Source organism: Camelina sativa, chromosome 19 (genome assembly GCF_000633955.1).
Source record: "Camelina sativa cultivar DH55 chromosome 19, Cs, whole genome shotgun sequence".
Classification (NCBI taxonomy): Eukaryota; Viridiplantae; Streptophyta; class Magnoliopsida; order Brassicales; family Brassicaceae; genus Camelina; species Camelina sativa.
Window position 1 is genome coordinate 20,960,466 of NC_025703.1, and position 25,826 is coordinate 20,986,291.

A 25,826-nucleotide genomic window follows, 5' to 3' on the forward strand; every position below is an offset into this window, starting at 1 on the left:
TTTTTTTTTTTTTTTTTTTTTTTTTTTTTTTTTTTTTTTTTTTTTTTTTTTTTTTTTTTTTTTTTTTTTTTTAGTATTTGGATGTTCAATTGTTCATATTCGATATAACGATTAACTAATTCTGGATGAAGGGACGAATAATCATAGTACCATTTAAAAAAAAAGAATAATAATAACTCTAAGTGTGTAATTAAGTTTATGTAAAACCATGTATATAAATTATCAGAATTTTTTTTTACCAATTTAAGAAAGAAAATATATTAAAAGTCATTTTTGTATGTTAAACAAAAGAAAAAAACATATTTGAATACTTCATTTTTTTCATGCTTTAGCTTTATCGTAAAGTAGGGAAGCAAAAGGTGCTTTTGTTATTTCATCGAATTATGAGCTGAGAATCAAGAATGCTAAAAATCTTAAACACAAAAAGAAAAAGATGGTTATTCGAATGGTTTTTTACACAATTCCAATATACATATATTTTTGACATTTTCCGCATATTATAAGTGTCTTGCATCGAGACCATACTTTGTACGCCGAATATATTTTAAACCCTTTTAATTCGATTTAATTGATTCACTTTCTGTCACTTTATGACGAAGTACTTTTTTTATACGGTAAGTTCCTTTAATTTAAAATTGTTAAGCTATTTGTCCTGATTTTATTCATATATAATCTCTGTAACAAATTCAAACCAATGATGTAGATAACTTTTTTTTTTTTTTTTTTTTTGTCAAAATGAGATAACAACTAAGTACTAAATAAAAGTTTTCTTTGTTGGTGGTGACTTATAAATGGATCGACGTGTGTTGCTTAGGGTTTTATACGTACGCATCCATCCACTAAAAAAAAGGTACAAAGCTAATTGCGTTAAAATGAGTCAAAAGTGCATCTGAGTCTTCATTACATCGGATCATCAAGTTGTAATTGTTCATAGTGATGTTAAAATGGGCCGGATGTCCGCGGGTCTAAACGGGTCAGTATTAAAAATTTAAGCCCGTGGCCCATTTAATAACACACCAAAAAATAAAAAACTTAAATGGGTTCACTCTTTTAGATCCGCGGGCGTAATGGGTATGTCTGAAATTAAACGGGTAGCCCGTTTATTTCTCAACTTTAAACCTAAAAACTAAAACGTCGACGTCTCACTTCGTCTCTCTCTTTCGATTCCATCTCTCTTTCGATAGATGTCTCCATCTCCAGTTCTCCACGAAGCTAAAGCTCGAATCACCAAACAAGGGTAAGCTCGAATTCGATGGATACTTTGTTAAAATCACCAAACAAGCTCGAATTTTTCGTCTCTTAGTTTCATGGGTTTGAGAGATTAAGGAGTAACAATTCAAACCCTTCAAGGGTTAAGCTTGGTTTGAAGAAAAGGGCTATCAAAATTGGCTCTAGTGTTGTTGTTTCCGCGACTGCGAGTAGTACTAGTGCTTATTTTTAGATGAACCTCTTCTTATACTTAGTTAATGTTACCATATCTTTGTGATTTTGGATTCAGTTTTGAGTAATTAAGAGTTGTTTAGTGATTTTTATTTTGTGTTAATTTTGCTGTTTGATTTGTACAGGAGCAAACAGTGTTGAAAAGAGTAGCACAAAGAGTTTAGACCTCTTGGAAACGAGTTGTGTTCAGAAGGAGCGCTGTTGAAAAGTTCTTGGACTCTGGGAGTGACAAATCTGATTATGAATGGTACTTCTTTGAGTGCTCGAATGTGAATTCTCTTAATATGTTGAACGGTTTAGGGAACAGTATAATCATTCTCTAGCTACAGAGTTTCGAATCCATTGCAGCAGAACCAATTAATTACTCACAAGGTACGTTTGTTACTTACTTAGATCATTTTTGGGGTGTGTGTAGATTCACTCATGTCTTGATTTGTGTTTGTTTGCTGATTTGGATTATGTTTAATGGCACAGGTGGGTACCGGACTCTAATTTGGATTACTTACAAAGCTCAGTTCTATTTGTAAACCGGTAAGTATCTTATGTATGTTTGCCTCATGTTTTGTGACTTGTTCTATTTTGACAGTTTGTAGTTTGAGTTTACTGTTTTGCTTGGCTGTTTGAACCATGACTTTTGGCTTTTTTAGTAGGGTTTTTATTAAGTTGAGATGAACTTGATGACTCATAAACACTTACAAATCTGTTTTACAGGTCCTCTATCTCAAATACAACTCTCATCTCTCGACAATGAGACAAATGTTTTTAAATTGATTCAAGCTCACGAGGTGTGCTTAATGGAGAATAACGATTGTTATGTGAGTAGTATGTTCTTGTTTTTGATTAGGGTCTTCTCGAGAATTTATTAAAGCTTGTTTCTTCACTGTTTGTTGACTCATAAACACTTACAAATCTGTTTTATTAATTTTGCAGAATGGACTTAGAAACTGAACATTTGATAGCAAGGCTTAATGCTCAAAGTGAATATATGGATATGAATGAAGAAGATTGTGCTATAGATGTAGAAATTGATGGGAATGAGGAGGAAGAGACAGAAATGCATGGAACAGATCAAAGTGAAACTCAATCAACAACTCAAGCAACTCAAAATGCTCCACGGAAGAGAAAGTTAACTTCAAAGGTGTGGAAAGATATTGTGTCAGTTGGGGTTGAAGATGATGGCAAAGAAAGAGGCAAATGCATCCACTGTGGAACCAAGTTGGTGATCAATACTAAAACACATGGGACTAAAAGCTTGATTTGTCATTTGGAGAAGTGTCCAAAGAAACCAAAGAATGAAGATAGGCCTCCATATGATCATCAGATTAACCGTGAGATGACAAGTGCGATCATAATTTACCATGATTTGCCATTTCGCTATCCTGAGTATGAGAAATTTAGAGCAAGAGACAAGTATCTCAATCCCGAGTGTCAACCAATTTGTAGACAAACTGTTGCAGCCGATGTGTATAGGAAGTATGAGATAGAAAAGGTCAAGCTGAAAGAAGTACTTGCAAACCAACGTAGGCTGAGCTAAATGGGCAGAGTAGTCTCATTTTAACATCACTATTTGTTCATATAAGCTTTTTAGAAACATCTTACTTCTTTTTTTTCTTACCAAAGAATAATGTATGTGGCTCTGTCTTGATATCATTAATTCCATTGGGGAAAACAAAACATTCCCTTTTACCAAATAAACTGGTATAAGATCATAGAGTACCTAACTATGTATGTACTGGTATAACTGTCTACTTGATTGTGCATATATACATGAAAAACAAAAATCGACCTAGCAAAAAATTATGTTAAAGGAACAATTTCATGTGTATGTATATAGACATAAATTCAAGTAGAGTTTGGTGACCAAAAAATATAAAAATGAAAGCAGAGTTTCCATTTAAAAAAAAAAACTGTTTTCAATATAATCCCCATAAGATAAGTTGCTTTTTTTTTTGTTACAAAAGATAAGTTGCTTAAGAGATAATTTGTATCTTTGCTTCTAGTTGAGTATTCTTAATGGCTACCTCTTTGAACTTCATGTCACATAAACAATTTTTTTTTAAATATATATAAAAAATCTTATCCATAATCAACTCTTTTCATCTCAAAGTATAGTGTATATATATATTTTTATATACTCTTTTCACATGGACTATAGTTTTGTTTTTGCTATTATAAAACACCTATATACATATGCGCCCATTTTTTCATATAATTTAAGCGTTGGGGTAGAGTAGGAAAAAATAACAATATTAAAGGTACCTATATTAATTTTATGAACCTCTGGTTTTTAATGGAGGAAATATTTTTTAATAAAAAACATAGGGTGAACGAAAAAAAAGTAGGATATGTACATGTACTTCGAAATATTTTTTTTTCCCACTCACGCAGAATATGATTAAAGCATGATTTCATGGTGACGCATTCAATCACAACTTGAAGGCGAAACGGTGAATTCGTGTTCGTTTACAAAACAAAATTAAAATATACTAAGATTATACCGTTATTTAGTTTTTTTTTTTTTTTTTTTCATTTTACACCAAAAAAATACATTTTCGAAGGAGTCAATTTCTAGGGTTTGGAGACCCCTCTGTCTCTCCAAAGGACTACAATTTCCAAGAAATTCTACATCGACTATTTTAAAAAGAGGTGGTTTAGCAATACAGTACTACTACTGATTAAAAAAACAATCCAAATTCACCAAAAAAAAAAAAATCCTCAATATTAAAAAATTCAAAATAATGATTTTAAACGATACTACCAAGCAAAACAAAGCTTTGATCAATATGCTGAATTATATACATATAATTATATCTCTTAGCATAATTAAGATGAGACAAAACAACAAGAAGAGTTCAGGTGATGCTGGATCGTCGCTACTAAACACAAATGGTAATTAGACTACTTGAAAAAGAAAATAAAAAAGAAAAAAAACAGATGTCGGTAGCCAGTATCAAACAGAAGTGGTAGATAAATGTTTTGAGAAAAAAGGGAAAAAGTTAAACCCTACGCTATTTTTACTAATAATATATCGACGTCGTCTTTCTCACAACATACAAGTTTGCTTTGGAATGTAAAAATCAATGCCAAATTAGTAATAATTTTTAAAAAGAGTTAGAGAAGTAACCTCGTGAGATGAAACAATGCTAGTAATATAGTAGTACTACTATTATTTATGAGAAAAGAGGTTTTAACTTTTAAGGCCAAGGGGAATGATGAAGAATGAAGCATGCTTTGTCCGTACAGGCCAAAATCTTTGTCGGAGACGATGTGTCGTTTCTTCTCAAATTATATTCTCTTCCTAATGTTATGTTTCATCGATCTTATTTTCTTTATAATAACTAAATATTATACATATTATAGCTGTTCTCTTTTTACATTTTTAATACAGTAGATATATTTTTGTTTGTTTTTAAACAGCGACATTAGTTTTGCATAACAAGCAACTGAATTTTCTCTAACTGGATTTTGAGACATTTTAATCTATCAGATTCTAAAGATATGTCTTACTTACACACTTATTGGAGAATTTCATTGTTTGGGTAGCGAAGGATACACATCTTTAACCAAAAAAAGTGTATACATTAAATTTTAAGCATTTATTTGAGACTGATAATGTGATACACTTATAGGTTTTTGTTAAAAAAGAAATATAAGTTATATGGTTATATACACATATGGTGTTTGGAAAAAAAAAAGGTTAATCTTGTTTGATTGATTGATTTAATATTCCATAATTTTATGAGATCATTCCATAAGCCTAGCTTTTATTCCATATGAATTTCTAAAACTTTAATTACATTTTTGCATTGCTATTTAAATTACAATTTCTGTTTAACATAATTGAAAGATGATTAAGTCTATTGTGTGCATCTAGAGTCTATATAGATTCGACCCCTAAAGTATTACAACTACAAGACTGTTAATACCATTAGGGTATTACAATTTGACCATATCAACTTCGTAGCTCCGAAATTCTCTCTTTTTGTCATGTAGGGAAAATGCTACTTCCTTCAATCTAAAAAACAGCCAGAAACTCGAAAGAATCCCATCTCCTCACCCTTCATCTTCTATCCTTCCTCCCCTCATGGGATGGACTTGATTAGCTGGAAGCACGCTTTGGCTTCGTTGTATGTATCTTGCTGGTGCGGGCTGTCGGGGAACTTTGCAGGGATCTTGCCGCATGTCCTTTTTCCGTATTGATTAGCGCCTCGACGATACAAGTTGACATGGTACTTGGTGACATAAACCTCTTCGTCTGCTCCACGTGGTCACATGAGTCTATAGTTTGTAATTATTATGTGTTTAATAGTCGAGTAAGCTTCGTTGGAAAAGTCGACAATATTTTTAGTTGGCATCTCTGCGACAGCTCATCAGGAGTTGTCTACTAGCTTCACTATCAAAATCGGCCAGCTCCTAGTGCGGTATTTGGGACTACCTTTGGTTACAAAGAGACTCACGATAACTGATTATCTCCCGCTGCTTGAGAGTATACTAAAACGGATAGGGTCTTGGACAGATCGTTCTTTATTATACATTGGACGCCTGGACCTGATAAAAGCAATGTTGTGGAGCATATGCAATTTTTGGCTGATTGCATTTAGGTTGCCACGCCATTGTATTTGTGAAGTAGAAAAGCTGTGCTCTGCTTTTTTATGGTCAGGCCCAGGGCTGAATCCAAAGAAAGCAAAAATAGCTTGGGATCAAGTGTGTTAACCTACAGATGAGGGAGGTATGGGATTGCGCTCTATCAAGGAGGCAAATGATGTTTGTTGTCTTAAATTAATCTAGAGAATTGTATCTTACAACAACTCTTTGTGGGCTAAATGTACAAACATTAACTTGCTCAAGCAGGTATCCTTTTGGTCAAAAAAGCAAAGCACAAGTCTAGGCTCTTAGATATGGAAGAAGCTTCTTAAATATAGAGATGTTGCACGGTCTTTCTGTAAAGTGGAATTTGGAATAGGCACACAAACCTCTTTCTGCTATGATAATTGGTCACCGTTGGAATGTGATAGACATCACAGGGGAGCGTGGATTTATAGACATAGGGATTCGACAGACAATGACAGTGGCTGAAGCCTGGACAAACCACCGTCATCGTCGACAGAGGGCTGATAATCTAAATGTGATGGAGGAGGTCCTCCACACAGCACTGCAGTCACAAAAGATACCCCCGATGTGGTCCTATGGAGAGGAAAGAATGATGACTTTAAGCCCAAGTTTTCTATGAAAGATACCTGGTATAACTTATGCACTCCATCACATAAGCTAGCTTTGCACAATAGAATCTGGTTTACCCATGGGACACCGAAATACGCTTTCTACTCTTGGCTTGCAGTCCACAATCGACTTTCCACAGGTGATCGCATGTTGTAGTGGAATATCAGGACTGATGGGATCTGTGTACCCTGCAACTCCAGTGAGGAAACGCGGGATCACCTCTTCTTCTCCTGCCCATTCGCAGCTGAGGTTTGGGAGTCCCTGGCAAAAGGGATTTTCAAGTCGCTACTCCACTCGATGGTCTGACATCCTTAGCACCATATCCAGCGCTCGACAAGATCAGTCACAACACTTTTGAGAGCGATATATCTTTCATGTAGTACTGTACTCGATTTGGAGGGAGAGGAATGGTAGACACCATGGGGAAGCCCCTACCACATCTACACAACTTATCAGGGGAATTGATTGACATATCAGAAATTGGTTTTTGTCAATTGGCCTACAAGGAGATTGAAGATATGATGCTGGTTTTCAGCTTTGGTTACAATCCAAGCTCTAATCTCTCTTACAGCCTTACAAACACTTTTTTTTCTTGCTGCTTTCTATTCTTTTAGACTAAAACATTTGGCCAAATGAAGCACATGATGTAACAAAATTATTTTTTCTTTTAAATATAATTTAACATTTTTTTTCTTTTGAATTTAAAAAACGAGGAAGCTTCGTTGACAGAAATCACTATATTCTCTTAGAGCATTTACAACGGGAGGAGTCTTCCCCGTTTCTTAAAAAAATAACAATAATATTTTATCCCCTTTATAATAAAACGGAAGTACACAACATTGTTTTGTAGACTATATAATTTTAATAAGTTGGTTACAAATAGGTTATAGATTAATTGATAGATTAATTGGTTACAAATTAAATAGTGGGTGCAACTTTAATTTATTTCCAAAAATCTTAAAGAGAATATTTTAAATAATCATTTGATATCATCTAACTTACCATATTAATTTCCTTTATTAAATTATTTATCTATATTAAAATCTTTTGATATCTAACTTCATATTAATTTGTTAATTATCATTATACTTCACATCTCAGTTTTATATATGAGTCTATTTTGTGAAACAAATATATTATCATATTATTTATTATATTTAAAAAATATTTTTATTTACGCATATACCATAAGTTGAATTTTTAAACACAAATATAAATTGTTCAATCTATAAAATATTCAAGCTTTAGAAATATTATTCTTTTAAAATAATATCTATTGAATTAAAAATTCTACTGAGTAACGATCAAAATTTGAATATTTAAATTCAATTTTCTATTTTTTTGTTGAATTTTATAATTTCATATAATATAATAAACTTTAAATAATTTATTTTGAAATATTTTTAAATATTGAAACTTGATATAAAAGTTAGAAACTATAAACACTCTAAATTGATTTGTTATAGCAATGTCAATATTATGTCACTTTAATATGAAAGAATTTCAAGAAATCAAGTATATTGAAACAAAAAGTATGACAGTATATTAAATTACTCATAATATAATAACTCGCTTTTAAAAAACCAAATTTACAAAATTATGTCTTATAATGACATTCAAGTCATGATGTATAATATACATTGTTGAAATTACTTCACATACATAAACTAATACAACATATTAAAATTTTATTTTAAAATATAAAATATTGTATAAAATAAAATTTAACCAGTGTTATAGTACAGATATTTTGTAAGTTTTATATTGTTAATGAAAAATCATTAAAAATATAAAACTTACAAAATATGTGTTTTTTTTCATGCCATCATGTTTAACATATGATTTTATTGCATAATGTTTTATCGAAAAAAACTTTTTAAAACAATAATATAAATTATATTTATATAAAAATTATAATATAAGTAAAATTAATTTCAATCCGTGCTCTAGCACGAGTCTTAATCTAATTGTATAACTAATAAGAAACTGAAGTGTAGAATTAAGTTGAGAAGCGTTTTTACTGGGAGGATTTTGAGAACGGTTTTCTCTATTTGTCTCTCTTTTTCTATTATTTTATTATTTTTTAATAAAAAAAATTTGGTTGAGCAACTATCGCTAATGATGGGTTTATGTCTCTAATCAAGATATAGAAAAAAAAATTAAAATAAGAAAATGATCTTTTATGATCTATGTATAATATTCGCCCACGTGGGTCAACCAATGACGATCTCGTATCGTTTTCTTAAAATTGTGTTTAGTGTAAGATTTCGTTTACAACTCTTATCTTTTCATTGAGTTAAAGAATCAACTTATAAACATTTATTTTGGAAACTTATATGGTAAAGTGTTGTGGTAATAATCAACTTCACGAATATTTCAACGACAAAAAGCTATTTGAATAATGATAATTAATTACTAGTAAATTCTATTATTGTATATATGATATATCATCTACCTTTTTAGTGTTACGTACGTATTAGTATATGCGTATGTATTATCGCAATATCTTAACTTGACTACTTGTTGGTCTCATGACCCGATTTTTCTTCTTAGTCATACTCTTACTCTTTTTGTTTTTTTCCATAACCCGATATTAAATTCCAGAAATTCTAAATTAGCTAGACTAGATATCTCTATATATCAGATATACATATCAATATATAGTTCTATTTCTATATATTGACCAGTGACCATGTAAAAACGATGTTCATCCTCTTCACTTGAATAGTCTATTTTGTCCATTACAATCATTAGCAACGTTAATGCAGTTTCCGAGACTTGTTCCAATGCTATTTAGGGTTTTCTTCAAAGTCGACTCATTTGAAGAATGACGGATATTTAGACGATGGTTTGAATGAATGATAGTTAGTCTTAAACGTTGGCTTAATAATGATAGATTTCTTAGCCGGATGCTAGTTCGATACTATATTACGTTTAATTAGCGTCATATATTGTTAGTCCTCGAAAGAGCTTGGCGACGTCGTGTCATCTACAATGTGGTGCAAAAGGTGTCTCAACTTTAGCAAATGACAATTCCATCAAAAGAATAAAATTAAATAATGTCATTTCTTAGCCACTTATCTTGAAAGGTTAATTATATAAGCATATTAAGATAAGAAAAACGGATTAAGTCACCTGCTTATCCCTTAATTTAAAAGTGATCTGTATCCTCATTAGAAAGTTAGCTGAGTTTTATATCCTCTCAAAAGGAATCTATTTTTTTTGTTCTGGTCAACAGATAGAATCTAATTGAATTAGTTAAAACTTCTATGTTTCGTTTTTAAAAGGTAAAATTGGAAATAAATGATCACTAAAAAAAATTTGTCCATATACACTTTTTTTTTAAAATGGTCATTTTTACCTAAAATGCCCATACAAATTAATAAACCTAAATTTAACAAGTTATAAGAAGTGAAATATAGAAACATAAGTAGATATATAATAATAGAAGTAATATAATTTTTTACAAAAAAAAAAAATGTAGAAGTCATTTTTTTGATGAATAAAATTTGATATAAAACATTTAGAAAACGTTTTCTTCTGTTCTGAAAAAATGGATTATGTGTTCTAATATTTTGTACATGTTATACTAATTTCAGGAATAGTTTATGTTCTAAATAGTTTAGTAGTGCAAAATTCTAAATTTTACAAAATCCAGAGTGTGTATTCTACGGTTTACTCTATGTTCTAAAATTTTTAGTACAATCTTTCTACGATTTACTCTATGCTCTGAAAACGTTAGAATATGTTTTATTCTTTTTACTTTATCTATGAGAAAATTAGTAGATATCTACAACGAAAAAGTAGAATGTATACACTGAAATTTTTAGAAACCACTAAATATAGGAAGTGAATCTTTAATAAAGAAAACTAAATATTTATCTAATATCTAGGTATGATCCCAATTGATTGTTAGGACTCTGTATCCAACTTTTGTCACAATACTCTCATAATCCAGCGTAACAATAATCTCCGACCACCGTCGAGTTATAAACCGTTGTTGCTCCGTTATCCACTATAAACTTTCTTATTTGATCATTGTTTATAGTACCATCAGCTGATGACGCTACTTGTGATAGGTCCCAATTTAGGACAATCAGAACCGTGCCTATGTAGGCAAAAAGGAAACTTTGGCCTACGGCCTTCATTTTTTGTTTCTAATCATATAAGCTTAACTTGAGAAATATAATGCTTTTAAATTAATAGAACCGCAAAGTTTTTACAAGAAAGAAAGAAAAGAAACAAATTATAACTTAAAGCTAAAATCAAAATAACAAATTAGGATAAAAATCTAATTTATTTATTATTCCTAATGTCAAATTTAAGCGTGTTTCTTTTTCTTCATTGTTTTTGCAATCGTCTAGCACAATTAACTTCTTTGATATCATTATATTTTGCTATTTGTGTTATGTTTTATAACTAATATTTTAGTTTTTGACTCTACTCTTTTAAAGGTGATATTAGTTACCATTAATTTTTTGTATTTTTTATATGAGTTAAAGTGTTTTTTTTCTTACCGCCTCTGGCCTCGATGACCCTCGGCACGGCTCTGAGGACAATCAATGTTATCAAGAACAAAGGACAAGAACACTTTGGTTCTCAAAGACTTTAGAACAAGTTACTGCAATTTTCTCTTCATATCATTCCATAAGACAAATCGTTTCTTAAATACACAAGAAAGATGTTCATAAATTAACTGCCAACTAAACAAACATAGGATCGTGAATAAGTGGGAGACAATTCCAATATTATAGGAGAACGCACGATGCCATATCTTATTCAATCTTGACCAAGTCAATCTCGGTTTACTCTGGTTATGATCTTATCAACTTGGGTGGTGGCTTCATCATGACCACCTTCGAGACTCCATGCCCATCCAACGTATGGAAAATCCAATACTGCTTTCTTCTCCGGAAGTCCAGCCTTAATCCACTCCGCATGGACCTATATATTAACCAAGTTCTATCCCAGTTAAACCTTTGCCGAACCAAAAACTACTATTCTCTCTTTTTTTTTTTGGTCACTTATGTTTATTATACCTTTTAGTGGGTTTGGAGGATCAAACAGAGCGGCAGGTGAACTGATAATAGTGGTTGAACCGTAGATATCATAAGCAATAAGATTAACCCAATCCAAGTTTTCGTCAATCTCTTGGATCGGGTAGGAAACTGAATTGTGACTAGGGGAGTAATAAACCGGAGCTGTCAACAGCAAAGGCATATTTTCGGTGCGTTCAGCATCGTCTTCAACCGCTTCTCGCCATATCTAGCGATGGAGATTGAAGGCCAAATGAATGCTTTACGAGAGGTGGGGTTACTTGCCATGGACGCAAACGCATATCTGTCTGCGTTTCTTCGGCCGATCGACTTTTTTTTTTTTTTTTTTTTTTTTTAAATTTTTGTGAATAATTTAAAATAGCTTATTGTATTTTCTTATTTAAGGATAATTGAAAATTAAGGGTAAAACTGGATTTTAATTATTATAAAACCTATATGACTAAACCTAAAAAATAAAAGTATATATGGACATTTATCTTTAAAAATGTCCTTTTTTTCCAATTCTCCTTTTTTAAAATAATAGTAATAAATAAAAAATGTCTACTTTATGAGTGATTGATATTTAAGATACTAAGATACTTTAAGTGTCTTTTTAAGTGATTGATATTAAGATACTTGTATATGGTACCGTACATTCTAGAATCTTGGACCGCGTTGCCCTACATTTCTAAAAGTGGGTTTGAAATGGCCAAGTGTTTGGAGGTCACAGTGAGAAGAGTCACATTCCAGATGAGATCGTTGCTTGGAACAATGAGAATCGTGGCCAAGTGTTTGGAGGCCATGTTCATAGTTTCAATATCTGATTCACGAATGAGTCAATTCTTCAGAATGTTCTTACCAATTCTTCAGAATGTTCTTGCCAAGATCACATTTTGTTCTGATTGTATTCTTCGTGAACAAGAATAAAACTGGCTAACACCGACTTACAGAACAAAATGTGATCTTGTTCACGAAGAAAACAATCAGAGTGCTAATTTTCTTTGAAGGAAGAGAAGAGAGAAAAACAAAAGATAACCAACATTCTCAGTCAAAAGCAAAAAAGCAAACATTAAAGTACTCAAGTCATTAAAGAAAGAACAAATTAAAGGCAGAAACAAGAGAATCTTGGATTGGATTTTAGATCTTTTAGCAACTAAACAAACTTGTAGCCTGAGACATATCCATGGCTGATAAACCACAAGAAGAATCTTCTACAGACGAGTACCTCGTTTAGTCGAAGAAGACGACAAGCTGAGGTTCTTCGATTTTATTTGGACATTGCAAGTAGCTGAAGCTACTCGAGGAAGCTTCTGAAGTTTCCTGAATACTTTCATCACATCTTTGATCATTTGGTGTATTGTAGTACAATATCACTTGTTCAAGATCCGGCATTGTCTCTAGGAAGTGCTTGACATGCTCAATCTGCTCCTCTGCGACATCACCAACTTCATCACAAGATCCAGCATCTTGATCATCATCGTCATCATCAGCACGATCAACATCATCATCATCAAAAGTTTTACCAAACTTCAATATCTTCAGAACCTTCACTGGACTTGATGATAGACAAGTACGGACATCCATCTTCACCCCCCAATCATTATCATATTTGCACAAGCATCCGTCCTTGTCTCTACATCTATCTGTATAATTGTGATACAATCCCTGAAACATTTAAAAGAATCAGTTTCATAATCAAATAGTGTGCTTAAAAACGTGTCAGCAGTATATCTAAAGGATGTAATAGTACTTCGAAGACCAAGGTTTCTAGACTTGGACAACTCTTGAGTAAAGGTGGCAATGATTCCCATCCTACATATGGTGTAGTGTTAATAGTTAACTCGATTAGGTTGTCGAACACCCGTATTCTTCTTCGGCAGCAAGCAAGTACCTGAAACACAAACCAAATCAAATTACATCAACACTCAGTAGTGAAAGGTGATTATTAACTCAAGCCCTTAATCATTATTTTTAGTCTACTAATAGAAACAAAAGTAGTCAATAAAAGAATGTTAAGGAGAAAGAAGGTACTGACCTCAAGAGTGTCATTTGACAAGTAGAGAATCTTAACATTGCGTATTCCCATGAGAAGCTTTGGCACATTGAACTTGTCTGTTTCAGTTTGATCACCATCAGGTGTATTTCGAAGTCTGAGATTAGCTTCGACAAGTGAGTCAAAACTCACTTGTTTATACTTGTCCACAATAGCATCAGAATACTCCAGGTAGACCAAATTCGGATTATCAAACGACAATGATACTCCCTCTTTTTCCTCATCATAGTCTCCATACTCATGAAAATCAGCCTCATAGAAATCTTTAGAACGGCAAAACTTAAGTCTCTTGAGGGTTGGGATAGACACCGTCACAGGGGAAGGTTCTTCAGACTCACCCCACATCACATTAACCAGCACTAATTCTTCAAGCCCGTGACAGCCAGAGAGAAGCTTGTTAAACGTACTCGTTTCTATCTTGATATAATCAAGATGGAGAGTCCTAAGCTTCGGAAGGGAAACACCACGTTTCACATGAATGTTGACCCCATATTTAAACTGTATCTTCAGCCTAACCAATGTCTTGCTCTCAAAGATCTTAGAAGGCAGAGGATAGAAGCTCGAGTTTTCACAAATATCACGAGAGGTAGGGATTTGTAGATCAATATCTAACACACCACGTTTCAACACTTAGGGTATCCATTCGAGAACCCAATATTGATCAATGTTGGAATCAAACCTTTGATTAATACCTAAACTTGAGTGAATAATCAGAGATTGAACAAGAGGTGAAGAAGATCGAAGAAGAAGATAGAGGAAGAAGATAGAGGAAGAAGAAGCGACGAGAATGAGGGAGAAGAAGTGGTAAAAGGCTTTGGGCCATTAATATTGTTGTAAGCCCAAAATGCTAAGTGGATATTAGTGGTTTGCAAAACCATAGGTTAAATGCTAAGTGTGGCATATATATATGATGTAAGGAGTATAATGAATCTTATCCAGAAAGGTTTAAGAAAACAAAAGAGCTAAGCGGCTGAAACTAAAAAGTGAACATGGTATCAGAGCTCGGTCAATCTTGGTGATCTTCAAGACTTGAGGGATTTGTATCTGTTGAAGGAATTATGGAGTCAGAGGGTAGTTCAATAGTAGAGAAGAAGAAGCAGTGTAAAATATGTAAGAAGTTCAATCATGGAGCAGACAACTGTTACCTTACACGTCGATATGAAGTCCAGTTTGCCTCCAAACAATTCAGACCAAGGAGAGGGTGTTTTGTTTGTGGGAAACCTGGACACTTTGGAAAAGACTGCAAAAGCAAACAGATTTGTCAGAGTAACAAGAAACAACAAACTCAAGAAGAAGAGTCAGCCCTGTTTAACACTGCTCACGTCGGAGAGGAAGTGAGTAGTGAAGAAGTATGGCTAATTGATAGCGGAGCAACTAACCACATGACCAAGGAAGAAAAACTTTTTACAACTATTGACAGGTAAGTCCATATTCCTATTAGGGTAGGAAATGGTGCTAGATTAATGACTGCTGGGAAAGGAAATGTCGAAGTAATAACAAAGCGAGGAATTAGAGTAATCAGAGATGTATTCCTTGTTCCAGGAATAGATAAGAATCTCCTAAGTATACCTCAGATGGTAAGAAATGGATACCAAGTGCTATTTGTGGGAAACAAATGCATAATTCATAACCAAAATGGAGATAAAATTGCTGAAGTGGAAATGGTGAGGAAGGCGTACACGTTGAGAATGCAAGTTGCTGAGGAAAGTGTGAGAATAGCAAGAGAAGACAGCATATCTGAATTGTGGCACAAGAGATTGGGACATTCAGGCTTCCACAATTTACAAAACCTTCAAACAAATCAGATGGTAAAAGGGTTACCAAAGTTTAAGGTAATCCAGGATGTGTGTGAAGCTTGTGTTAAAGGGAAGCAATGTAGAGTAGAGTTCCCGAAGATGTCTGAGACCAAAAGTGCAGATGTGCTAGAACTGATTCACACTGATGTGTGTGGACCAATGCAGACACCTTCATGCAGTGGAAGTTTATATATTCTCACATTCACCGACGACTATTCACACATGGTGTGGGTCTATTTCCTGAAGCTGAAGTCGGAAACTTTTGCCACATTCAGAAAATTCAAAAACCTGGTTGAAAATCAAACGGGAAAAAGGATCAAGAAGGTGAGATCAGACAGAGGAGGTGAATTTAAATCAGAGCAGTTCTCAAGGTACTTAGAAGAGAGTGGACTTGAGAGACAATTCACAGTGGCATACTCACCTCAGCAAAATGGAATTGCTGAACGTCGAAATAGAACTCTGATGGATATGGCACGAAGCATGCTCAAGGACAAAGGAATGCCTGACAAGTTTTGGGCTGAAGCCACATTTACTGCTGCATATCTCCAAAACAGACTCCCTACAAAAGCTTTGGATCTTAAGACACCCCTTGAAGCTTGGAGTGGCCACAAGCCCTCAGTTGCCCACCTAAAGATATTTGGGTGCATATGCTATGCCTGGATCCCTGCAGCAAGAAGGAAGAAGCTTGATGACAGATCAGAAAAAGCTATACTCATGGGGTACAGCAGTGTGAGCAAGGGATACAGGATATATGTTCTAAGAACACAGAGGATAGAAGTGTCAAGAGACGTCATATTTGAAGAGACCAAAAGTTGGAATTGGGAAACCCACGAAGAAGTAAAGGAACAAAGAGAGGCGGTACCCAACAATATCAATACCAATCAGAAAACAAGTATTGATCAACAAAGAGAAAGGGACTCAAGGCCAGAAATCCAGTCAAGTGACAAAAATGAAAGAGGAAATGTTAGTCCCATACCTTTTCAACTAAGCGATAGTGCGCCAGAAGTGGGCAGCTCATCCCGAAAAATCCACAAAGTGAAGAAACTAAGTGAGATATATCGTGATGAAGAAGATTTAGGGAATGAAGCAAATCAGGTTGAAGAATCTTGCTACTTTACCTGGGAAGAGCCAACTACTTTTGATGAAGCCATGAATAGTAAGGAGTGGAAGATTGCAATGGGTGATGAGATTTACATCATTAACAAGAATGAAACATGGGAACTGGTAAAAAGACCTACAGATAAGAAAGTTATATCAGTCAAATGGATATACAAGGTCAAATCAGATGAATGTGGTCAAATGAAGAAATTAAAAGCAAGACTAGTGGCAAGAGGGTTTACACAGACTTATGGGGAGGACTATGATGAAACTTTTGCACCAGTTTCTAGACATGACACCATAAGGACCCTCATTGCTCTAGCTGCACAAAACAAGTGGAATCTGCATCAGATGGATGTCAAATCAGCCTTTCTAAATGGGGAAATTACTGAAGAAGTGTATGTGGAGCAACCACCAGGCTTTGAAATAGAGGGAGCAGAAAACAAAGTTTACAAACTAAAGAAGGCCCTATACGGCCTGAAACAAGCACCAAGAGCCTGGTACAGCAAAATCGATTCATACTTTGTGTCACAAGGGTGCAAAAGAAGTGATTGTGATGCAGCCATGTATACTCAAGAACTCGAAGGTGAAATCATGGTAATAAGCTTATATGTGGATGATCTTATTATTACAGGGAGCAATGAGGATATGATCAAGCAGTTTAAGTTAAATCTAAGTAAAGTTTTTGAAATGACTGACATGGGAAAACTCAAGTATTTTCTTGGGTTCAAGCTAACTTACATTGAAGGAGGAGTGTTTCTAAGCCAACAAAAGTATGCTAAACAGTTGCTGACCAAGTTTGGTATGGAGAACTGTAATAGCGTCAGCACGCCACTCTTGCCAAATGTGAAACGATATGATGATGGAGCTGAGCTACAAGATCCAAGAAAATACCGAAGTATGGTAGGGGGATTACTGTATCTTGCTGCGACGAGACCAGACCTTGCTTTTGCAGCATCCTACCTGTCAAGGAGCCTTTCAAATCCAAAAGAAGGAAACCTACAGGATGCTAAAAGAGTATTAAGGTATGTAAAAGGAACAGTTGAGTATGGATTAAGGTTTCAAGAGATGCACCAAACTGAGTTGATTGGATTCTCTGATTCCGACTGGGCTGGTTGTAAAGAAGATATGCGTAGTACTACGGGAATGTGTTTCACCTTAGGAAGTGGAATGTTTACTTGGCAGACCCAGAAGCAGGACACAATCGCTCAATCCACTGCAGAGGCAGAGTATATGGCATTGAGTGCGGCCACCAACCACGCAGTATGGCTGAAACGTTTACTGGATGAATTGAAAGTAGACACCAACAAAGGAGTTCCCATTTACTGTGATAACACGTCGGCTATAGCGATTGGAAGAAATCCTGTTCAACACAGGAGAACTAAGCACATCCAGATTCGTTATCACATTGTTCGTGAAGCAGAAAAAGAAGGAGTGATTGACTTACGTTACTGCAGTGGTGAAGAACAAATCGCCGACGTACTGACAAAACCTCTTGGAACAAAACACTTTGAAGAACTCCGATCTAAACTGGGAGTGGTACCAAAACCGAACAAGCGATGTAGCATCGAAGAAGATCATGCTCAAACCACTATGGCTGAACCTGAGTTGCATGTCACCAAGAAAAATCATTCTATGGAAAACCAGCATAAACAGAAAAAGAAGGGGATAGAGATGAATCCGGAAAAAGACACCAACTCGGGAAATAAGTTGAAATCTTCAAGGGAAGAGGTGATGAAAAGAACAAGAGACTCACCGTTGAGCTACGCAGACGTTGTGAGAGGTGTGTCTCACATGGGAATCAAAATCAACAACAAAGATTTGGAGGAAATAAAGATCAAATCTCAGCCTGGGAATTTAGAGATTAAATCAGAAGGTTTGAGAGGGAGTGTTGGAATCAAACCTTTGATTAATACCTAAACTTGAGTGAATAATCAGAGATTGAACAAGAGGTGAAGAAGATCGAAGAAGAAGATAGAGGAAGAAGATAGAGGAAGAAGAAGCGACGAGAATGAGGGAGAAGAAGTGGTAAAAGGCTTTGGGCCATTAATATTGTTGTAAGCCCAAAATGCTAAGTGGATATTAGTGGTTTGCAAAACCATAGGTTAAATGCTAAGTGTGGCATATATATATGATGTAAGGAGTATAATGAATCTTATCCAGAAAGGTTTAAGAAAACAAAAGAGCTAAGCCGGTGAAACTAAAAAGTGAACAATCAACAACATGTTTACACTTCACATGGAATCTGTTCAACGGAGCTTTGGCTTTCGCTTGCAAAGCCAATACACCATCCACGAACTGCATAAAACTTTCAGAACTGTTTCTCGCTCTTTGGTAAGTCCTTGGAGGATGGAAACAGATTGAATCGTCAAAGTCAAGATTTGGTACAAAAGCAAGCAGAGGCTTCCATCTCTTGGCAAGAACAGTGGTTGAAGCAGCTTCTTTTGTGGGAAGAAAGCTTAAGATGTGACAAATCAGTGCGTCCGGTAAACTGCTGATACTGTCACTGGAACCACCAACGACCTTCTTTCTCGATTTCATACTAAAACAGACCCTGATCAACAGTGTTACAACCTGAAAAACAGACACACACACAGATACAGTTCATTAAGAAGATATATACTAACTGAGAACAAAAAACACCAAAAAAAAGGCTAAGAAATAGCAAGTACCCACAAAACCAAATCGTTGGGGACAATATAGAAACATACATACATTACACAGTGTGAGATCATAATTAGACGTAAATTGGGAAAACGATTCTTAATCACAGAGAGATCCATTACCTACAATCTGAACAAAAAGGCTAATACAGAGAGATACAAAAGGATTCGCCTTTTTGTAAAATCAGCAAGACCCATGAAAGAAAAACCAAATCTTTGGAGATATAATACAAAAGGCTAAGAGGAGATCAGCAGTAAGTACCCACAGAACCAAATCGCTGGAGAAAAAATAGAAACACACATACAATACACTGAGAGATCATACGACGACGTAAAATGATCAACCGATTCATTATCGATTTCAGTTTATCACAGAGAGATCCATTACTTACTTACAAGTTACAACCTGAAAAAGAAGACTAGATACAGGAAAGGCGAATCCTTTTTGTAAAATCAGCAAGTACCCACGAAAAAAAAACCAAATCTTTGGAAATATACACTACAAGAGCAGCGAGATCATAAGAAGAAAATGGAGAAAACTTACTTAGAGTTATCAAAGCAGAGCCCAACGGTTGAGTCTTCTCGAGGGTTTCTTTTTATTTTATATCCAAAATAGTAACGAGAAGACGAAAAGTTAGGGTTTCTTTCTTTTTGAAATCGGTCCACGAAATTAAAGAATCCATCTTTATATATGATGAGTGGTTTTGCCCACTACTCAGTTACTCCTATATAAGCAAGTTTAAATTGTATTTTTTTTCTTTCTAAATGGGTCTACAAAATACAAATATTTATTTATTTCAATACTTTCAAAAATGTATTAATCATTTTCATTTGATGTTTATAATTTTACAAATAATTTTTTCATACATTTTTACAAAAAAAAAAATTGTGATTATTTTCTTCTTCTAATCATTTTAATAAAAAACACAAGCAGTGGAACTCATCAGTGAGCATGTGGTTTAGTGCGATTTTTGCTCTTGAGGAGGACTGTATATCATTATTTTTACAAATGCTAAGAATTTTGTACTATAAGTCTAAAACCATTACTTTTGGGGTTTGTTATTAATTTATTTCACATTCAAGATAAGATCAGTGTTACGTAAAAACAATAGTGCTTGAGAATGGTATATGTCAACTTTGACTTACAAATCAAGATTATGGACACGACATAGCAACGTTCACTCACTATTATCATCAACAAACTATGATCCATTTCAAGAAGAGAATAGTGAGCTTATGCTAAGATTCTTCAACAAACTATAGAAGAAAGAGAAGACAAAACAAAAGATGATCACCTTCCTCAGTATTCAAACGGAGCAAGCAAGTCATTAAAGGAAGAACAAACAAACAAAAGAAACAAGAGAATCTTTGAATAGAGTTTAGATATTCTTAAAGCCTGAGACATATCAAAAAATAAGGATCTTATCAAGAAGAGTACCTCCGTTTAGTACTCGACAACGTAGAAGATAAGCTTGAGGTTATCTGAGATAATTTGGACAGTGCACTTGGCTGATGCCACTGTCGGAAGCTGGTGAAGTTGCTTGAATAGTTCCATCACATCTTCATCATGAGGTGTATTGTAGTACAGTATCACTTGTTCAAGATCCGGCATTGTCTGTATGAATTGCCTGACCTGCTCTACCTGCTCTTCTATGCCTTCATCAATTTCATCACAAGATTCACCATATTCATGCTCATCCTCATCCTCATCCTCATCCTCATCCTCATCCTCATCTATTTCACCAAACTTCATTATCTTTATAACCTTCACCGGGCTTGATGACAAGCAAGAACGAGTCTCCCACCCACTACGATATTTGCACAAGCACCCATCCTCGTCGTCACATCTATTTGTAACTTTGTGATGTAGTCCCTGAAACATATATAAAGAAATCAGTTTCAAAAAGCTAAGTGTGTCTTAAAAACATGGCAGTTGTCGATATAAAAGGTTGTACTTCGAAGACAAGGGTTTCTAGATGTGGAAAATTCTTGAGTAGGGCTGGCAATGATTTTCATCCTACATCTGGTGCGGTCTTAATAGTTAACCGAATCAGGTTGTTGAATACCGGTATTGTATCACGGCAGCCACCAAGTACCTGAAAAAAAACAACAAATATCAAATCAACTCAAGCCATAACAAGAGTAAGTAACGAACAAAGATGGGACTGACCTCAAGCGTGTCATTAGACAAGTAGAGGATCTTGACATTGGATATTCCGGTGAGAAGATTTGTGACATTAATCTTGTCCTCGGTTTCCAGAAAAGAGTCTGTCAAATACAATGGCTTATAGATCTGATCATATGTCACTCGAAGTCCCAGACTAGCTTCAACAAGCGACCCAAAGCTCACTTGTTGATACTTGTCAGCAATAGTATCAGAATATTTTAGATAGACCAGATTTGGATTATCAAGTGATAGTGACACATAGTCATTATCTTCATCAAATCTTTTGGAACGACAGAACTTCATTCTCTTGAGGGTTGGGATAGACACGGTCACAGAGAAAGGTTCTACACTAAACCAAGAATCGTCCCACATCAAATTAACCAGCACTAGTTCTTCGAGAGTGTGACATCCAGAAAGAAGCCTGTTAAACATACGTGTATCTATCCGAAAATAATCAAGATGTAGTGTCTTAAGATTCAGAAGAGAAACACCATGTTTCACCTTAATGCTGACACCATCCTCAAACTGTATCTTCAGCCTAACCAATGTCTTGCTGACAAAGATACTGGTGGCAGCGTATAAAAAAAGTCCATACCATCCCAAGAACTCCGAACGTATAGATCGATATCTAGCACACCACGTTTCAACACTTTGGTTATCCAATCCAACACCTTATATTCATCGATGACATTTTTACACTTGAGGTGGAATCTTGTCAACAGAGCATTCGCTTGCAAAGCCAACACACTATCCACAAAAGCCATAAAACTCTTACTTTCTGGAGGAGGATGGAGATGGATGGAGTCATCAAACTCAAGATTTGGTACAAAAGCAAGCAAAGGCTTCCATCTTTTAACAAGAGCAGTAGTTGAAGCAGCTTCTATAGTTGGAAGAAAGGTTAAGATGTGACAAATCATTGCGTCTGGTAAACCGCTGATTATATCTCTACAACCACCAATTTTGTTCTTTTCCTTTTCCATTTTGTGACAGAGACACTAATTACAACCTGAACAAAAGACATGAACCGGTAAGAAATAGATTCCAAGTTTCAACCGAGAACAAAAAGAACAAGGCTAAGAAATAGCAAGTACCCACATACTGTTGATTGCCAACAAAAAAATAAAATACCGAATCACTGAAGACAAATCAGACATGACCAGTGAAATCATAAGAAGAAAATGGAGAAAACTTACTAGGGCTGCTTGTCGGAAATTGATCCTTTGCCTCACATGGTACTAATGATATCAGAGATAGAAGGTGATGAAGAGAAGTGGTGTGGTGAAGAAGATGAGAGCATCGTGAGAGAAGAGAAGAGAAGAAGTATGTTGTGTCCTAGAGGAAGAAGAAGAAAAAGAAAAAATGCCTATGGGCCATGCTGTTTTATTTAAAGCCCCATATATGTTAATGAGTTATTTTGTGTTAAGAGATAACAATTAGGGTAAGATAACATTTAGTATAAATATGTAAGATTGTGGTATTAACAAGATAAGGAAGTATGAGAGTTTAAGCTAAAGAGTGGCTAAACCTACAAAAACCTTCATGGTATCAGAGCTCCAAGGTCTTGGTGGCCTGGATGGAAGTTTGAAGAATCTACACAAGAAACAAAGAGAAGTCAAAAGGTACAAGCTAGGTACAGTAGAAGAAAACGCTGGAAGCAAAAATCAGGTACAAATCTGAGATCCAAATTTGCTGTTGGGAAAAGATGCAGAATCAACAAGTAGTTTCGGTGTTTAACGGAAAGAAATTTAACTTATGGGCTATAAAGACAAGAGTTCTACTTAAGTCTAGAGGGTTGTGGAAAGTAGTAATTGAAGGAATCCAAGATGAGCATAAAAAGAATACAAATTGGGAGGAGTTAAAAGAGAAAGATCAGGCAGCCTTACAGTTGTTGTGTAGTGCTGTCTCAGAAGAAATTCTTAGTGATTATTTGTCTGATACTAAGACCTCAAAGGATGCATGGGGCGTTTTAAAGCTGAGATTCGAAGAAGACTCAAATGGCTCCATGATGCAAGCTCCAAAAACAAATAATCAACAAGAACTACTATTCACAGCCACCCATGGACAAGAAACAAGTGATGAGGATGTTTGGTTGGTTGATAGTGGAGCAGCTAGCCACATGTCTAGAGATGAAAGCTGGTTCTCACAACTAAACACATGTATCAAAACAACCCTGACATTAAGTAGTGGTGAAGTTGTGCAGACCAAAGGGAAAGGAACAGTGACAATGATGACAGAGACGGGAAAAAGAACCATAAAGGATGTTCTGTTTGTTCGTAGTCTGAATTACAACTATCTAAGTGTTCCTGAACTAACGAGTAATGGCTATGGGATTATGTTCAACATATCAGGATGCACAATCACGGATCAAGAAGGGTAGAAAATAGCTAAAGCACTCGTGACAGATGAAGGTTATGCTGTCAAGTTTCAAAGGATGAATAGTAAAGAAAAACAAGAAGAGAGATCACATGGGAAGATAGAAACTGAACCTGTATGTACTGATAAAGAATGTGAGGATGCTGAATCTGTAAAGTTCCAAGAGAAAATAAAAGGACAATCAATAAGGTGTGTGACTGAGGGAGTAAAAGATCTCACTCAATATCATGAAAGTCAAGGAGACAAGCAAAAGCTGCAAACCTGCAATAAAACAAAAAGGCAAGAAATCATGAACTGCTTACCAAAACACATCCAAGAGGGAGAATCAGGCAAGGGGCATAAAAAGAAACAACAATTCCTGAAATCAAATTTCAAGAATCAACAAGGTTCTAATCCAAAAGAGAGGATTAAGAAGAAGGTATGCAAACCTGTTGAGCACCAAGTCAATAGACAGAATTCTGAGAACAAAGCAACGATCCATGATGCAGCCAAAGTTGAGAAGGAGAAAAGTGTTTACTCAATCACTGTCAAGAGAGAAAGTGTACTCATTGATCAGAAATTTGATGAAGTAAGTCAAAAAGCTGAAAATATCAAGGATGTTATTAAAGTTGAGGATCAAAGAAGTGCCACAATTGAAGATCAAGAAATAGAGGCCAAAGAGATGGAGGCTACCATTCAGAAAATTGAGAAGCACAAGTCCGTGTTCAACAAAGACACTGGACAGAGAAAAGGGAGCTTAACTAAGAGAGAGAAGAAGCTGGTTCGAGAGGTAATCAGCATGGACGTGAATAAGGGTCACGTGAAACAGAAAAGTGATTTGAGAAAAGCTCATGAGACAGTGGGAGCAAACATGGATAACAACAACAGCTGTCAAATTCAAGCAATAACAAAGAACACAAAATGCTCAGAGAAACAACAACAGATTGAAAGAGGGAAAATACAGTTAACCTTGAAATCAGGAGATAACAAAGATTTCAGGCAGAGGGAGTCTCAAGTCTTTGATTCCAGAAAAAGCTCATTTCATATGCCTTAGTAAGTTTTCTCTATTTTCTTCTTATGATTTCACTGTTCATGTCTGATTTGTCAACGATTTTGGTTTTTTGGGTACTTGTTGTTTCTTAGCCTTATTCATTTTGTTCTCGCTTGAAAATTGGAATCTATTTTTTACCGAGTTTCATGTCTTTTTGTTCAGGTTATAATTAGTGTCTCTGTCACATAAAGAAAAAGGAAAAGAACAAATTTGGTGGTTGTAGTTGCTGAAAGATCCTACGATTCTCTTTGCTTATGCCTTAGAGCATGTGTAGTAGGGAGAACTTCTCATAACCAATTAAGATGAGACATGTGTCAAGTGAGTCTCTGGCAAGGTTTTCAAAGTATCTCATTTCATCTTAAAGACTCACCTAATTCTATTTTTGACTTTTTCTATATTTTATATTTTTTTGTAGGTGAGAATTTCATTGAGAAACTTCTACTGTACATGCTCTTATGCCGTTTCTTTCTTTATTTGACAACCTTTTTTTTTTTTTTCCCTTAACACTCTTGTGTTTAATATATGGGTTTCTCCTTTTGGCTTTGAATGGTAATATCATCTTTTGTTTTTTCAATATATTTTCTGCTAGTATGTTGAATAAACTTATCAAACCAAATGTTTAATGCCGGCAAATTTTGTGGCTGCATTTACAAGAGTTTTATTTTTTGTCTGTCTTTTGCTCGTTCCTTTGTAGTCGAGTTCTTTGGTCTGAAATTAACTATATAATTAAAAAGTGAAGATTAATATATCATGTAGTGTATGTAGGCATGTCGATTAGGGCTAAAGTCTGTGGGCTGACCGGGTCCGGCGCTGAAAACATTAGGTTCGGACTTAAAAATATATGTCCAAAAAAAATCAGGTCTTTTGGGCTCAGCCAGTTTAGGGTATAAAGTTTTGTGGGCTTAGCCCAATCGAGTTCGGACCAGCCCAAAAAACTTTAAATGAATATA

The 25,826-nt window shown here is 34.9% G+C and overlaps 2 protein-coding genes, 1 long non-coding RNA gene and 1 pseudogene across 3 annotated transcripts; 1 reads left to right on the forward strand and 3 right to left on the reverse strand.

The window, feature by feature from the left end:
• LOC104768052 (putative F-box/LRR-repeat protein At5g41840) lies at positions 12,842-15,179 on the reverse strand. The gene is made up of 6 exons (XM_019240964.1): positions 15,129-15,179; positions 14,900-14,989; positions 14,739-14,793; positions 13,732-14,378; positions 13,447-13,587; positions 12,842-13,361 (listed from the first exon to the last, which is right to left on the reverse strand). Exons 1-6 carry the CDS (start codon positions 15,177-15,179, stop codon positions 12,927-12,929), a joined length of 1,419 nt encoding a protein of 472 aa, XP_019096509.1. The 3' UTR covers positions 12,842-12,926.
• LOC104766831 lies at positions 18,749-20,045 on the reverse strand. Its single transcript, XR_764125.2, has 2 exons — positions 19,851-20,045; positions 18,749-19,217 (listed from the first exon to the last, which is right to left on the reverse strand). It is a non-coding gene; the product is annotated as an uncharacterized LOC104766831 (long non-coding RNA).
• Positions 20,495-22,759, reverse strand: LOC104768053 (annotated as a pseudogene).
• LOC104766830 lies at positions 23,883-25,539 on the forward strand. The gene is made up of 3 exons (XM_019241603.1): positions 23,883-24,878; positions 25,039-25,194; positions 25,292-25,539. Coding segments are annotated over exons 1-2 (975 nt in total). The 5' UTR covers positions 23,883-23,904; the 3' UTR covers positions 25,040-25,194; positions 25,292-25,539.

What these genes read in the sequence shown, in the direction of transcription:
- LOC104768052 (XM_019240964.1), bottom strand. Translation starts at nt 15,179, where the DNA reads ATGGACTTACCTGTCAATAGTTGTAAAAAGTTTTTCTTCCTTGGTCAT. An exon ending in TGTCAAATGACACTCTTGAG is followed by an intron (nt 13,588 to 13,731) that starts GTCAGTACCTTC and finishes TTTGTGTTTCAG; the next exon opens with GTACTTGCTTGCTGCCGAAG. An exon ending in TAGAAACCTTGGTCTTCGAA is followed by an intron (nt 13,362 to 13,446) that starts GTACTATTACAT and finishes TAAATGTTTCAG; the next exon opens with GGATTGTATCACAATTATAC.
- LOC104766830 (XM_019241603.1), top strand. Translation starts at nt 23,905, where the DNA reads ATGAATAGTAAAGAAAAACAAGAAGAGAGATCACATGGGAAGATAGAA.